This window comes from Sinocyclocheilus rhinocerous, unplaced genomic scaffold (genome assembly GCF_001515625.1).
Source record: "Sinocyclocheilus rhinocerous isolate Xijiao unplaced genomic scaffold, SAMN03320098_v1.1 scaffold1153, whole genome shotgun sequence".
Classification (NCBI taxonomy): domain Eukaryota; kingdom Metazoa; phylum Chordata; class Actinopteri; order Cypriniformes; family Cyprinidae; genus Sinocyclocheilus; species Sinocyclocheilus rhinocerous.
Genome location: NW_015624593.1, coordinates 146,880 through 162,168, shown reverse-complemented (window position 1 = coordinate 162,168; position 15,289 = coordinate 146,880). Strand labels below are relative to the sequence as shown.

The 15,289-nt window shown below is 34.3% G+C and overlaps 2 protein-coding genes across 3 annotated transcripts in view; one reads left to right on the top strand and one right to left on the bottom strand.

Moving 5' to 3' along the window:
- LOC107745103 (microfi brillar-associated protein 3-like) overlaps positions 1-1,083 on the bottom strand; it is a 15,783-nt gene extending 14,700 nt beyond the window's left edge. Inside the window, exons 1-2 of one of the 2 annotated variants that reach the window (XM_016558951.1) lie at positions 1,009-1,083; positions 555-911 (exon numbers count right to left, since the gene is read on the bottom strand). In XM_016558951.1, coding sequence (XP_016414437.1) covers positions 555-876 — 322 coding nt within the window. In that variant the 5' untranslated portion in view covers positions 877-911; positions 1,009-1,083. Of the gene's footprint in view, positions 1-554; positions 964-1,008 lie in introns of those variants that run through there. The other variant, XM_016558943.1, reaches the window with a different exon arrangement.
- An 8,784-nt stretch (positions 1,084-9,867) lies between these two features.
- The window catches only part of LOC107745145 (INO80 complex subunit B-like), an 8,194-nt gene continuing 2,772 nt past the window's right edge, over positions 9,868-15,289 (top strand). The window contains exons 1-4 of the mRNA XM_016558991.1: positions 9,868-9,931; positions 13,155-13,347; positions 14,245-14,399; positions 14,496-14,668. Of these exons, the coding sequence (XP_016414477.1) occupies positions 9,868-9,931; positions 13,155-13,347; positions 14,245-14,399; positions 14,496-14,668 (585 nt within the window). The remainder of the gene's footprint in view (positions 9,932-13,154; positions 13,348-14,244; positions 14,400-14,495; positions 14,669-15,289) is intronic.

The following is a 15,289-nucleotide window of genomic DNA, read 5'->3' as shown; positions in this document are numbered from 1 at the left end:
AAAAAAAAAAAAAAACGAAAAATCAGCACAAAACCCTGTAACATGTTAAAGGAATTTGCATCAGCATATTAAAATGATTTCTGATGGATCACGTGACACTGAAGACTGGAGTAATGATGCAGCAATATTGTAATAATATTTCACATTATTACTGTTTTACTGTATTTTATATCAAATTAATGCAACTTTGGTGAGCAGAAGGTAAAAAAAAAAATATCATACAAACCCAAAACTTTTGAATGATAATGTAAACCCTTGAAAATGGTTGTAATAATGAAATTATTCGTTTTGTTGTACATACTCACAAACCCATCAGGACGTCTTTACACTTGGAGCAATGACTAAATTGAACACTACCTGCCATACGCGATTATAATGGAAGCAAATTCAACTACATGACGTGCATATAGTACGGGAACAGTAGATCAGATTTATATTTAGTATAAATGGATTACACCTACAGAATCAAATAAACGTATAAAGTGACCAAGTGTAGGTGCAGTGATATATGAGAATGCATTGGAGTCAGAAGGTGATTTTTACAGTAAACGTACCACTTTTCTTAGTATCAAGCAGGTGTCCGTGCGAGTTGAACCACTGGATGTTTGGAAAAGGGTCGCCGGTGATATTACAGTCTATTAAAGCACAGTTCCCCTCGCGGGCGATGATCTGGCTTACTTTGGTGAGCACCAGGGGAACCGAGCCGCCTCCATCTGCCTCGGTCCCATTCTCTCTTCCGTCTCCATCCACCGCCGAGATGTTCAAAGCCTCTGCCGCACAGAAACTAATCACGGCCACTAAATAAATGATCACGTATCCGTTCGACCCGTTCATTTTCTCTGGCTTTCTGTAACAACCTTCAGGATGAGATATCATTCTCCACCGGTCCTCATGTTACAGTCACTGGTTATCTGCAAGCCGGCAAGCACAGAGAACGTAAACCACTGGTGCACATGGAGATGCATCACTGAAAAGACAAAATTAAAGGGAAAATTAATGAAAATATACTTGATTTGTCAGAATAGTTTAGCACACAGAAGCTGTGACTCCTCCTCCTCCTGCGATCTTATCCAACAAGAATAACAAGACGTGCTAAAATAAGAAATGACTCATATTTGTAAGGCGGAAATAATAATATAATGGTTAAAAAGTCAAATAAAGCCATTTAATAGTGTACATTTTTTGCCACTTCACATATTTAATCTCTATTTGACGTTTACTGTACATTCAAACCATTTGCAATCTTAATATTATTGCATTCATGAAGAACATTAAAAGAAAACAAGTTAAAAAATGGATATAAATACGTGTTAATATGAAGTAACGTTACATTAAAACTAATGGTAACCCGCACGTATTAGCCTAATGTCATTTTAAAAGCTTCAACGAGCAACAAATCGATAGATTTACTAAACATTAACGTATAAACCAACCAAGACAAGGTTTATGTTGTTTGATAGTGATATTCACACAGTTTTGATGCCTAAATCATGGGGGTCCAACCCGGTACTAGCAAGGTGTACCTAATAAAGTGGCCAGTGAGTGTATATGCAGAGTGTGTGTGTTTGTGTGTGTGTGTTGTACTGTTGAGGTGTGGAGAGAGAAAAGGTGGCTTTAACATACAGACACGGATCAGAGCTGTTGATGTTGAAAACTCCTCCAGGAACCAGAAGAACACACACACACACAGACACACACAGACACACACACAGACACACCCACAGACACACACACACACACACACAGAGACACACACACACAGACACACACACATAGACACAGACACACACAGACACGCACACACACACACACACACCCACACACACACAGACACACAAAGACACGCACACACACACAGACACAGACACACACACACACACACACAGACACACACTAAACCCGAGATAATTATTCAAAGCCCTTTAATATACACCTGCTGAACGTTTAGATTAGAACCGAGACTTCAGGAGAAACTAAAGTCTAGCATCACGTTTACAGACGTAACTCTTGACTGTCAATGCTCAAACAAACAGAGCAGTGTTTTGAAGGCTTACTTATTGTTAATAAGTTGGAATAAGAAAAGGATTTGAACACTGAAAATGTTCAGCTTCAAACACGTGAAGTAAACACAGTGTAAAGATGTTCAACAGGACTGACTCCATGCTCGTCTCAACAGAAAACAGACGCTGTATTGAATGTGTGGGAGGCAAAACATGTGGTGTGTTTTCAGGATCAGGTGCTTCAGTTCATTTACATAAACACACACACACACACAATTCAAACTTTGCTTTGGCAAAAAGCCCCAGCAAACCTGCTGTACTGTATCATACAAACGACTCTGACTCACAGGAAATGTTTGCAGTGATAAAGGAAAGTGGTTTCGTACAGAAGTGAGTATTTGTTCATGTAGCAAATGCAAACATTTAAATCATCACATTCAGCACAAATGTAAACTGTGTGAGCTTTTGTGTATGTGTGAAGTACACAGATGTGTGTGAGTGTGTTGAACCTCTTTCTCTAACGCTCTCTCCATTATCAGCAACAGTTGGTGGATTTTAATGTGAGAGACAACAGGAGATGGACTTTTTCATTTGAGGAAGAGTTATTATGGACTCATATTTTAGCCTTAAAATGCATTAATAATGGATTTTTTTACGAAAATACAAAAGATGTTAATTGATGGACGGCACCCATTCACTGCAGAGGATCCACTGGTGAGCAAGTGATGCAATGCTTCAGATCTGATGAAGAAACAAACTCATCTACACCTTGGATGGCCTGAGGGTATGTTTTCAGCATTTTTTATTTTTAGGTGAACTACATATTCCTTTAAATACTGTCATCTGGACTCTGACATTCAAATATGTGACCCTGGAGCACAAAAGCAGTCTTAATTCGCTATTTTGTAGCAATAGCCAAAAATACATTGTATGGGTCAAAATTATAGATTTTCTTTTATGCCAAAAATCATTAGGATATTAAGTAAAGATCATGTTCCATGAAGATATTTTGTAAATTTCCTACCGTAAATATATCAAAACTTAATTTTTGATTAGTAATATGCATTGCTAAGAACTTCATTTGGACAACTTTAAAGGCGATATTCTCAATATTTTGATTTTTTTGCACCCTCAGATTCCAGATTTTGAAATAGTTGTATCTCGGCCAAATATTGTCCTATCATAACAAACCATACATCAATGGAAAGCTTATGTATTCAGCTTTCAGATGATGTATAAATCTCAATTTCGAAAAATTGACCCTTATGACTGGTTTTGTGGTCCAGGGTCACATATATGAGATAATTTACTTATTCCAACAAAATCAATAGCAACTGTGAACTTCTGCCTTGTGTTTTAGTTCAAAACAACACTGGCAGTGTGCCACAGATGTTGTCCATACAGCTTATTACTACAGAAGATCATTTAGACTCGACTCTCCGTTTGCAATTTTAGTATAAAAAACTATATCAGGCATTGCACTGGGATCAATGTTAAAATACAGTTACATAAGACTAATATGATAGAGTCAATAACAGATGCAGTTGATATGAGAGTCTAACCTTTGAGCCATTGGTCTGCTGAGGAGAGCATGGCGTTCCTCTGAGATCTGTAAAACTCCATCACCCTGAGGAAGAGCAAAAACTAATGTCAACCATACGCACATCTCAACTTAAATAAAACCTGTTCAAATATTTAACAGCTAACCAAAGGTCCAACTGAAGTCTGTACAAGTTTACAATACAGAATGAAATACAGTTATGAACAACAATTCAAATATAGTAAGCAGAACCCTGTGGTCATTTATATAACAACACAGGAATTTGATTGAACTCATAAATAAATGTCCGGCTCACCCGTCAATGTGCTTGAGAAAACCTTCTGGACCCCAGCTATGAAGCAGCTGAGAAACCATGAGCTGAAAACACAGAGAGAGGAGAGGAAAAACAAACTTTGAGGGTCATTATACAATACGACTAACAAGAGGCTTCGTTATTTTATTCGGGCTTCAGTTTGATTCAGCTACAAGAAACGTAATATTTTGCAGGTCACAATATATCAGATACGTTTATGATATGGTATAGCAATTATAAAAAAAAAGAAAAAGAAAACAACGCACTTTATACATTAATGTATAAGAGTATTTTGCAAATCATCTCTCTACAGCTAAAAAAAAAGTACACATTATTAAAAAAAATAAAACAAATATTAGTAATTATTAATAAAGTAAATATTATCTAATATTATAATAATATAATATTTCTTAAACATTATTTGATGCAAAATCTTAAGAGTATTTTGCAAATCATTCCACCAAAGTGAAAAACAGGAATCAATATTATTATGTATTATTTAATGTATTCAATAAATATTAATAATTATCAGAATAAACATTACTTCATATTTATTTAACATTATTTAATGACTTTGGTAATCTTAATTAAAGAGTATTTTGCAAATAATACAAATAAATAAAAATTAAAAAATAAATAAATAAAAATGGCACTACCAAATGTCATTTTCCAAGAATAAAATGACATTACTTAATATTTATTTAATATATATATATATATATTATTTTATATATTATTTAATATATAAAATAAATTTACTGTTTAGATAAAGATGACTTATTACTACTAATATATAAAGTAAATATTACAAGAATTACCATTAAAATAAATATTTATTATTATTATTATATGATATTGATTAAACATTATTTAATGACTTGTTATTATTTAGCAAAGCATCCCAGCGCAGCGGACACAGAACTGACAGTCAGTCTCGTCGCTGTTAAAGCTCCTGTGAATCTCACGTAGGGCTGGGCGGCATAGCTAAAAAATTTATCAACGATATATGTTTCATATTGTTCGGTATTGATAATTATTGACATTTCTTATAACATTTTTTAAAAACAGAGCAATAGAATTTTTTTTTTAATTTAACCACTGTATTTTTTATTTGCCCAATTTATTAAGACAAACAACACATTTTTAATATATTTTTTTAGCAGTCAAACACAAAATAAAATTTAAACAAATATCTCCTTTCTTATGTTTTATATGCAGATTAAATAAGTCTTAAGGAAACTTTTGGCTTGTCTCCCGAGGCCACAGGAGCACATAATGTCAACGCAGGGAAATAACTGTCTATAAAAAAACATGCATTACGTCTAAATTAACATATATAAATCAAATATAATTTTGTAAACGGCATAAACAATTATGAACAAAACAGCATCATGTATTTATGCATTATACATGATGCCTAATACAAAGAGCCAAATCGCCGATCACACAGATTGCATTTAAAAACATATGAGACGCAGTGAAATGAAATAAACCGCGTTTTCTAAAAGTTTTAACTTTGCATGGCTTTCTTTGCATCTCTTGCATGAGACGTGAGAGCAGCAGTCATATTTGACTAACAAAACATTAAAATGCAACAACGTCACTTACATTATTATCGCCGCATCTCACGCGTGCGTCACTGATGACGCTCCCTGACGCACACCTAACATTTGACTGTACCATTTTTGCATTCAAATGCAAATGTTTATTTTAAATTCGACGAATATTCTATTTTTTTTTTCACAATCTCCTCATCACAGGCAGGCATTTCAGCATGTGTTCGTGTTTGTGTTTGCAGTCTGCGTCACTCATAACACGTGCCTATATCGAACACTGTTCCGTCGATAAATATCGATACCGTTTTATCGCCCAGGCCTAATCTCACGCTTGTTTTTCTCGCTGCATCTCTTCTCCTGAGATTCACGCTGTGAGAATAATTAAAAGTTCAAATTCGTCTGCTCACCGCTGGGAGCCCAAACAAACACACGTACAGTACAAACACCAAACACACCTCCTCCTCTCATGAATCCACTCCTGCTCTCGGAGACACACCTCTGAAAGCAGAACACAAGGCCTGTCATTTAGGGACTACAGCTAAAGAGCCCTCGACTGAAGCTGCTGCGCTGCTGATTCAGGAGAGAAGCAGGACGGTGAATGTGAGCGATGATGATGAGGAGTGAATGTAAGAGGTGTGACCCGTGTGAAGGTGCTGGTGTGCATCACCACGCGGTCCACCAGCGGCTTCGGTCCAGTGACCAAACCCATCCGCAACCTGACCAGAACAACAGCACAAACACACACAAATGATTCGAGAATAATGAAACTCAAACACAAGTGTTTCACAATCTGAGAAAAGCCCAAAGGTGCTTAAAGGGGTCATATGATGCGATTTCAATTGTTCCTTTCTCTTTGGAGTGTTACAAGCTCTTGGTGCATAAAGAAGATCTGTAAAGTTGCAAAGACTAAAGTCTCAAATCCAAAGAGATATTCTTTATAAAAGTTAAGTCAATTTTTTTTTTTACCTTAAACCGCATAAACACATTTCATTGCACCAAATACACAAAATAATGTTCTTTTTAGCAGCATCATATGACCCCTTTAATATATTTTACTTTATGGTACAATATAAATACTATTGAATTACATTTTATTTAATTGTACCTTTACATAATTAATATAAATACTAAATTATTCATAAATATAGTTAATTCATGTAATTAAGTTTATATTGTGTGCGTATGTGTATATATTATTTCTAATTTTTACAAAATTATATTTTTTTCAGACATATTATTATATATATATGAATTAAATATTTAATTATATTTACATATGAATAAATGTAAATTAAATGTTAAATAATTAAATATATTAAAAATGTGTAATGAAATAATTATATATATATATTAATGATTAATTCATGTTTCAACAAAAATGACAAAATTGTATCTACATTAACAATATAATTAGTAAATTATATTTACTAATATAAATTATTAATGTTTTTTTTATTTAAAAAACTATTGAATAAAATGTTATTTAAATACATTAAGATACAAAAAACAACTAAACATACAAACACATAAATTATATATTTGTGTATATGACATATATATATATATATGTTATTATATGTAGACCAATTATATGAATAATTCATGGAACAATGTACTATATTTACTTGTATCTATTAATTTATGGTATGGTATTTTAATTTTCAATTATTACATGTATATATATCATGTACTGTACAACAATTAAATGGCACTACCAATGTCACTTTCCAAGAATAAAATGACACTGCCATGATAAAAAAGCATGGTAATAACAGAAGTGGACAGATATGAGACAGGATTTCTAGTGTTATATATCTCAGTGTTATCATTCACACAGGTTTCTCTTCGAGCTTTTCTCCCTTGAGTCGATATAATGAGCGTGACGGCTGTGTCTCAGGACAGAAACAGCACTGTCCTACTGACAAACACTGGATGACAGCAGAGCAACAGAAGAAGAGAGCAGAGGATTGACTTTATTTATTTTATTACTGAGTTTTATCTTATCACAGCAGCAATAGAGAGGCTATCAGAGAGGTCAGTGTGTGAGTACCGCTGCATGCTAATCTATCACACAATACAAACAGATAGAGATAAATCAGAGCAAATTACTTCCTGGAACTGCAGGAAATATCCTCAATGATAAGCAAATCAAATTTGCTGGCAAGCTGCAAATTAAAAACACAATAGTAAGCATATTCAACACTGGCTGTCTGCCATTGGTCGGAAAACCAACAGCCCCGCCCCCAAACGCATGCCATTGGTTGAGAACAAACAGCAATATTTACACTTAAACTACAAACTTTGATAGTTGTCTTTTTTTATATTAACATTTAAAAATAATATTATAGAATGGTACTAGATTATATTAATATTTTGTATTAGCATACATTTTTATATTTTCTGTTTTATTTTAGTATTATTTATATACTTGCATATCATATATTCATAATTTTAATTCACTTTTATTTTTATATTTTCAGCTGTCATTTTAATTCAGTTTTATTTATATACTAGAATAGTGTATACGTAAATAATATTTTCAGTTTTTGTTGTAAGTTTAGTATTATTTATATACTAGTATAGTATATATTGATATTCTGAATTAGCTTTTATGTTAATATATTTAGTTTTCTATTAGTATTATTTATACACCAAGCATATACTAACATTTTGAATTAGATTTTTGTTAAATATTTTCAGTTTGTTTCAGTTTAGTATTATTTCTATACTAGTACACTATAATAATAGGACCCCTTTAAACAGCCCAAACTCTTATATATTAACATACACATGAAGACAGAGTTATATGCGAACCAATATATATTTGTGATTTTACTATTATTTAAGGGGATTTTACTAAATATTAACATCGCTGATAAGCGAAATTTTTGGTCAGTGCACTTTGGCGAATTCTCTCATTAGAAACAACAAAGTGCAGATGTACATGCGATGTAAATAAGAGATTAATTCATCATACACTGCAGACAACATCACTGATTATAGCTTATAGCTTTTTTTAGAGTGCTTACGCTAGACTGAATTCAGTGATATTCTTTGATAATCTAAATGTTCTTTGCTCACTGTATAATTTGTTCGTTGTTTGAATAATCGTGGACATGCGGCGCTAATGAAACTTAAAATGTATTTTTATTAAACGTGATCAGGTTAAATACAAATTCAGTCTTATTAAAATATTTTGTCATAATATGGTAGCCTACTTGCCTAAAACGTTATGATGTGCGTAGTTAATAGATTACATTAGGCTACAGTGGTTTGAGCGCCTTTGTCCAGAGACTAGAGCGCAAGTAAAGAGATGTGCTTATGTGACTGACGGTGGCCGTCTTGAGAAGCGAGAAAGCTTCGGAAAACGGCTCGTAAAAAGGACGAGGACGTGAATGGTTTTTACAAGTCGGAATGTAAAATTACGATAATATCGCGTGAACATTTCACATGAAATTCTGTCAGCCCTGTTGAAAAAACCAGCATATGCTGGTTAGGTATGTTTTGAAGCTGGGATGCTGGTTTGAGCTGGTTTAAGATGGTTCTTTGCTGGTTTATGCTGGTCCCTTGCTGGTTTAAGTTTAGCTGGCATGTGCAGGTCCTAAACTGGTCCGACCAGCTTAGGACCAGCATAAACCAGCAAAGGACCATCTTAAACCAGCAAAGGACCAGCTTAAACCAGCTCAAGAACAATCTTAAACCAGCAAAGGACCAGCTTAAACCAGCAAAGGACCATCTTAAACCAGCAAAGGACCAGCTTAAACCAGGAGTGTGAGGGGGAGATGTAGGGACACGTGCCGTGAGGCGCCCAAGAAAATTACAACCGCTATTTTCTGGTCAGTTTAATAAATAATTAATCACAAAACTATCACAAAAATTAAGTATCTTGGGGATGATCGAGGGGCACAAGGAAAATCTCAGACCCGACTCTGCGGCGGGGGGTTAAAACCCCATGGTTTTAAATTATGGGAGGCACTTCCGTTTTGGGGGAAGTTCCATTCAGAAAGAGTGCAACAAATCATTTCAAATCATAAGAATACAAATAATAATATAAGAATAATAATCATAAACTACAAATAATCCTTATCCGTCATTTTGACTGAATGGGCTGTAAATTTTCCTTCATTTTCTATTTTCAGAAGTCAGGAGAATAACGTTACATTTGGTAAATTAATGTGACGTGATATAACAACAATATCTATTGAATAGCTCTTTTCAGCCCGCTGCATTATTTTCCTTCATGTTTCCTTTGTATTCCGCAGTAAGTGAATGAAAAAAGACAACATGTTCTGTGCATTTGTGGTCTGCTCTCACGATTTAATTTACGATATAAACCATGAATAATGCACTAAGAATCTTTAATTTTTCTCCCCAAATCCTCACGTCTCTTTCCAGGTTTGTTTTCACACGGATGCTGTAAAATGTACTTGTTACGAAATATAGACATATATTACTATAATGATATTTAACACGTCCGTAACATTTCTGCGGATAGAAGGAGGATCTTTAAGAGTTATTCGTGGTATGTTGAAAGTAACTTTTACACTTTTAAATTTCCTTTTAATGATCGATGGTTGAAGGGCGAGTAAAATAATGTCAACTCATTGTACGCAGGTTTTGAAAATGCTTATTATTGCGTTCATAGAGCGAACCTTTTGCTGATCGTTTACAGTGTAAACGAAAGTTACTCCTATAATTTGCGCAAAGTGTCATGAGGCGTAGGAAAAAGGTGGATAACCAACGAAGTCTAAACACGATGTGCATAAGAGATTCATAGTGGAGCACAGACAGATTACTAGAACGGGTATCAGTATATCGATATCACTGACTTCAGCTTCATTTATTATAAAGAGAACGCCTTTTGTTCAGTACCAAAACTGCTACTGAGAACCGTAGAAGTTTTATTGGTGCTGACTACTGAAATTTAACAACACTAAAGCCAAACAAGAAGCACCAAACACCAGTGTATATCGTGCGATACCCGTGCTTCATGCTTCTGAGTGGACAATTTGCAAATTAGACATCAGAAATGGTGATTTTAACTTCTGTGCATCTGTACTACATTGTTTGCAATAAACTTGTAGAGAAGAAATGAAAATGGAGTTTCATTGGAATCAATCGTAATGGGAGTTTAATGCTATTATCCAGATTTACTGGATATAATCATATAATCGCTTAGAAATTTCACAAGTAAAAAGCCGATTAACGTATCCTCACTAGATAGAAATCGCTTCCAAATTATGATATAAACTCCAAAAAAAAAAGAGAAAAATGTTATGCCGCACATATTCATAAATAGTAAATAGTTATTTGAATTTTTGTGCACCTGTATTAAAATGTTTGTTATAAAATTCCACCAAATGAATGTAAACGGAGTTTCTATCATCATTTAGAAGCAATCCTAATGGGTCTTTAAATGGTATTTATGATGATAATAGAAGAAACTGACTAAACTATCTCTGTAATCGCTTAGAAAATACAAGTGTAAAAAGCCAATTAAAAGATCCCTGTAAGTATTCACAAATAAATAAACAGAAAATGAACCAGAGAAGGAATGTCAGTGATAATTCATATCAAATTCAATGAGATCATTCATAATTTGGAAGCAATCCTAATTCCTTTAATCCCAATCCTTTAATGATATTATACAGATATAGGCTATCGAATAGTATTATTATAGAAGAAACTAAAGCAATGCAATCACTTAGAAATGAGTAAAAAGCCCATTAAAGGATCCTTGTTGAACAGGAATTGGTCCCAGAAATAAAACAAAAAAAACAAAAAAGAGAGGAAAATGGGAATGTTGCACATGTTCATAAACAGACAAAGCGAAGTGATTAACTGTGCAACAGAAAGCATACAGAGAATATATATTTGTTTTTGTGCAAACTTAAATACTGAGCCCTTTATTGATTGTGCAACTTCTAAACATGAGCTTTTTACATGGGAGCTGACTAAAAGGTAGTAGTTATATTTCATTATTTTCTAAATATGACATTAAATAGGTTGTCCTATAGACAAAACAAATTACATTTAAAATGTAGCACATGTTTTTAAACAGTCAAAGCAAATAAAAAATTGATTAGTTGTGCAACAGAATGCTAAAGTGCTCAAGTTTTTGTTTTTTAATTCACTTCTGAGTTCAAATCTCGTTATCTTGACGACTTCACCTTCATTTTCAGACTGAAACACACGTGCATGGAAACCATGCTCCTCGCGCAGGACTGAATGTTGTTTTAATATTACATGTTCAGCGGTTTCTATTACCCCACAAAAAGCACATGTACCTGTAACATTCTTCGTCTTCTGGTGTTCTAATCTATGGCGGTGAAAAAGGTGCATTAGCGCCACCTACTGATCTGGAGTGTGGAGTGTGCATACATCTGGAAGAAAGAAACACAGAAAAGGGAAAAAAAACTAGATTCCATCTATTGTTGCATTAGCGCCACCTACTGATCTGGAGTGTGGAGTGTGCATACATCTGGAAGAAAGAAACACAGAAAAGGAAAAAAAAAACTAGATTCCATCTATTGGTCCTGTGTTTTTCAGGTATTTAAACACTTTTTCTTGCACTCTTGATTGCCTCGACCCATCTCCTAACAATACTTTTAAAGAAATATGATCAACTCCCAGCCATCCTAATTCTTGAATTAATTGAAATCTCTCCCTTTCATATGCAGAACACTCAAAAAGAATGTTTCACTGTTTATAACTCTCCACATTTGTCACACTTTCCCGATTCATGCTTGCCTATTTTATGAAGACTATAGTTTAATGCTGTATGTCCAACTCTTAGTCTTGATAAGATGACATCTTCCTATTTCCGTATCTTTTCCTCTCATTCCCAACACACTCCTGAATCTGGAAAAGATGTCTTCCTTTAAACCCATTATTCCATAACTTTTGCAATTTCTTACTCACTCTCTTTTTACTTAAAGCTAACTTAATTTCTATCTGTGGATGAGTTAATGCTTTCTTTGCTAGCAAGTCCTCCCGCAGTGCTTTCTGGACCGTGTAGTTTTCTTTCTTGAGAGAAGCGTAAACAGTTGTTCTTTTTTTCCGGTGCAGAAAGCGAATTCTAAATCGAACTATATTCACTATTCGTTCTTTCTGGAGATTTATATTCGCTGAAAGCATATTCGCTCACGTTTATTAATTGCAGATGCCTACTAGATATGCAAATGAAAACCAACCCTTGATGCTCAGCTGGTAATCACAAACGATTGAGAAATAATTTTTTTATTTGATTGAATATCAATATAACAATATATAAACAGTATTTCAGAAAGAAAAAGTAAGTAAAAGAAAAATTATTTATGAAAACTAACGGCTCCGTTGTGACGTGACGCGAACTACATTACCCACAATGCTTTGCCGCGAGGAAGCACAAAAAAGAGAAGTTGCTAGAAAGCTAAGAAAAAGAGTCGAGTGCTAAAGTCTGATTTTGTGGTGGCTGTGTTTTAAATTAAATTATTATGATCTTAATTCAAGTGAAGAAGGATTTTGAAAGTCTTGACAGTAATCAGTGTTGAGTGCTACTGTAAGGTTAACCCTGTCTGCTTTAAATGATTGAAAATGATTTAAAAGTACAAAAAGTATTCAAATGTAATCAGTTACATTACTTGAGTAAAGTAATTAAAATAGTTACACTACTTATTACATTTTAAATAATCTGTAAGCTATTACATTTCCAAAGTAACCTTCCAAGCACTGACTATGTTTGGTTGTTGGTGTTTGTTCTGTAGCAAGCGGGGATGATTACAGCGTGCACAAGAAGAAACACAAAAAGCACAAGAAGCACAAGAAGAAGCACCATCGCGACGATGGCCACAGTTTCTCCTCCGAGGCGCTGGAGTCAGACTCCGGGATGCTGCTGCTGAAACCTCCTCAGCTCAAGCTCAAGATCAAACTAGGAGGACAAACTCTGGGCACCAAGAGGTCAGGCAGTTTACATGCTTTTCAGCAATAAATGAGGCTGAGAATTCTATACATGAGCTTTTTGTCTTTTTTTTTTTTTACATCATTTGATTTCTATAAATTTACACTATAGCAAAACACGTGTCATTTTCTTACTGAAATAATGAAGTGATAACCAGAACAAATCTCTTATACTGTAGACAATAATGTAAAAATGAATGCATATGCTCTTTATATTGGTTTATTTGTGCATTAAATCAATAGTTCTCCCAAAAAAACAAAACAAATATATTGTATGTTTGGGTGAATTATTGGTAAGGCATAAAGATCTGGGCTAGTGACCAAACATTTGGATGTTCAAACCCAGCATGAGCTGATTTATTTACTGTATGTTGGCTATTTATATTAGGCAATGTTATATGCAATCCAGACAGGTGGTTGTTCATAGCACAATAACATCTGATTTAAATTGAAGAACTCAAGGATTATGTAAACATGTAATTTACCACAGCTGTAAAGTAGAGGTAGAGTTGAGTGTCATCAGCATAGCAGTGATATGAAAAGCCATGTTTCTGAATGACAGAACCTAGTGATGCCATGTAGACAGAGAAGAGAAGTGGTCCAAGAACTGAGCCCTGAGGCACCCCAGTAGCTAGATGTTGCGACTTGGACACCTCACCTCTCCAAGATACCTTGAACAAACATCTGATTTAAATTGAAGAACTCAAGGATTATGTAAAAATTTAATTTACCACAGTTGTAAAGTGCTGGAAAATCTTGAAAATGCACCTTGAAAGTGCTTGAATTTGACTTAGGAAAAGGTGTAAGAACCCTGATAAGTGCAAAGTTGTCTCTGTACCGAGTGTAATGCGAGTCACCTTTAACAAAGGTGTTTACTGAATGTTGTTCTTGTTTCAGTGTGCCCACATTCACAGTGATCCCGGACTCTCTGCGCTCAGTGTCGCCTCTGAACGTAGAGAGTGATGATGATGATGAGGATGATGATGACAATGACTCTGATGATGACGTGCCATCAGAGGGAGTTCCTATCGAGCAGTACCGAGCCTGGCTGGGTGACTGAACCGTTCGAATATAGCAAAAACACATATATTTGAGTGACTCGCAGCCAGTGTTAATGTGCATGAGTGTGTTTTTGTTGGTAATACCAGATGAAGACAGTAACCTGGACCCGTCTCCTGTGCCGGACTTGGACACGGACTCGCTGCTGGGCGGCCCGATGGATGAGGAGGAGCGATGGCTGGATGCGCTGGAGAAAGGAGAGCTGGATGATAACGGAGAGCTGAAGAAACAGATCGACGAGTCTCTGCTAACAGCCAGACAGGTGTCATATGAAACACGCACACAATCAACTATCATTCAACCTACATAAAACAAAAACTCCAAAAAACGAAGTTTTGTGTTGTGAAGATGCGCAAACCTTACCTTAACCTGACAAGGGTTATTATTGTTAACTTAAAGGTGAAATAATAAAAGTGAAATAATAGAATATAAATATTAGATCAGATTAGATTTTCAGTTAGTGTTGTTTCTATTTTATATATTTATAAAAATAGTAGTATATTTTCATCTAGTTGAATTTGAAGCACTAAAATTACTAACTGGAAAAAATGTAAAACCAAAACTGAAATTTAATAAATTAAATTAAACCTAAATAGTAATATTTAAAATAAACAAAAGTTATAACATTAACAAACAATTACTAAAAATTAAACTAAAATTAAAATGAAAACTGAATGTATAAAAATAAAAGCTAATTCAAACTATAGTAGTATGTAAATAATATTGAATAGCATGAAGTTTTGAACTACCGTTCAAATTTTTTTAGATTTCAATAGATTTTTTTTTCTTTGAATGAATGAATGATGCATTTATATAGCGCTTTATTGTGTATCGCTGTACACCCAAAGCGCTTTACAATCATGTGGGGGGTCTCTCCTCAACC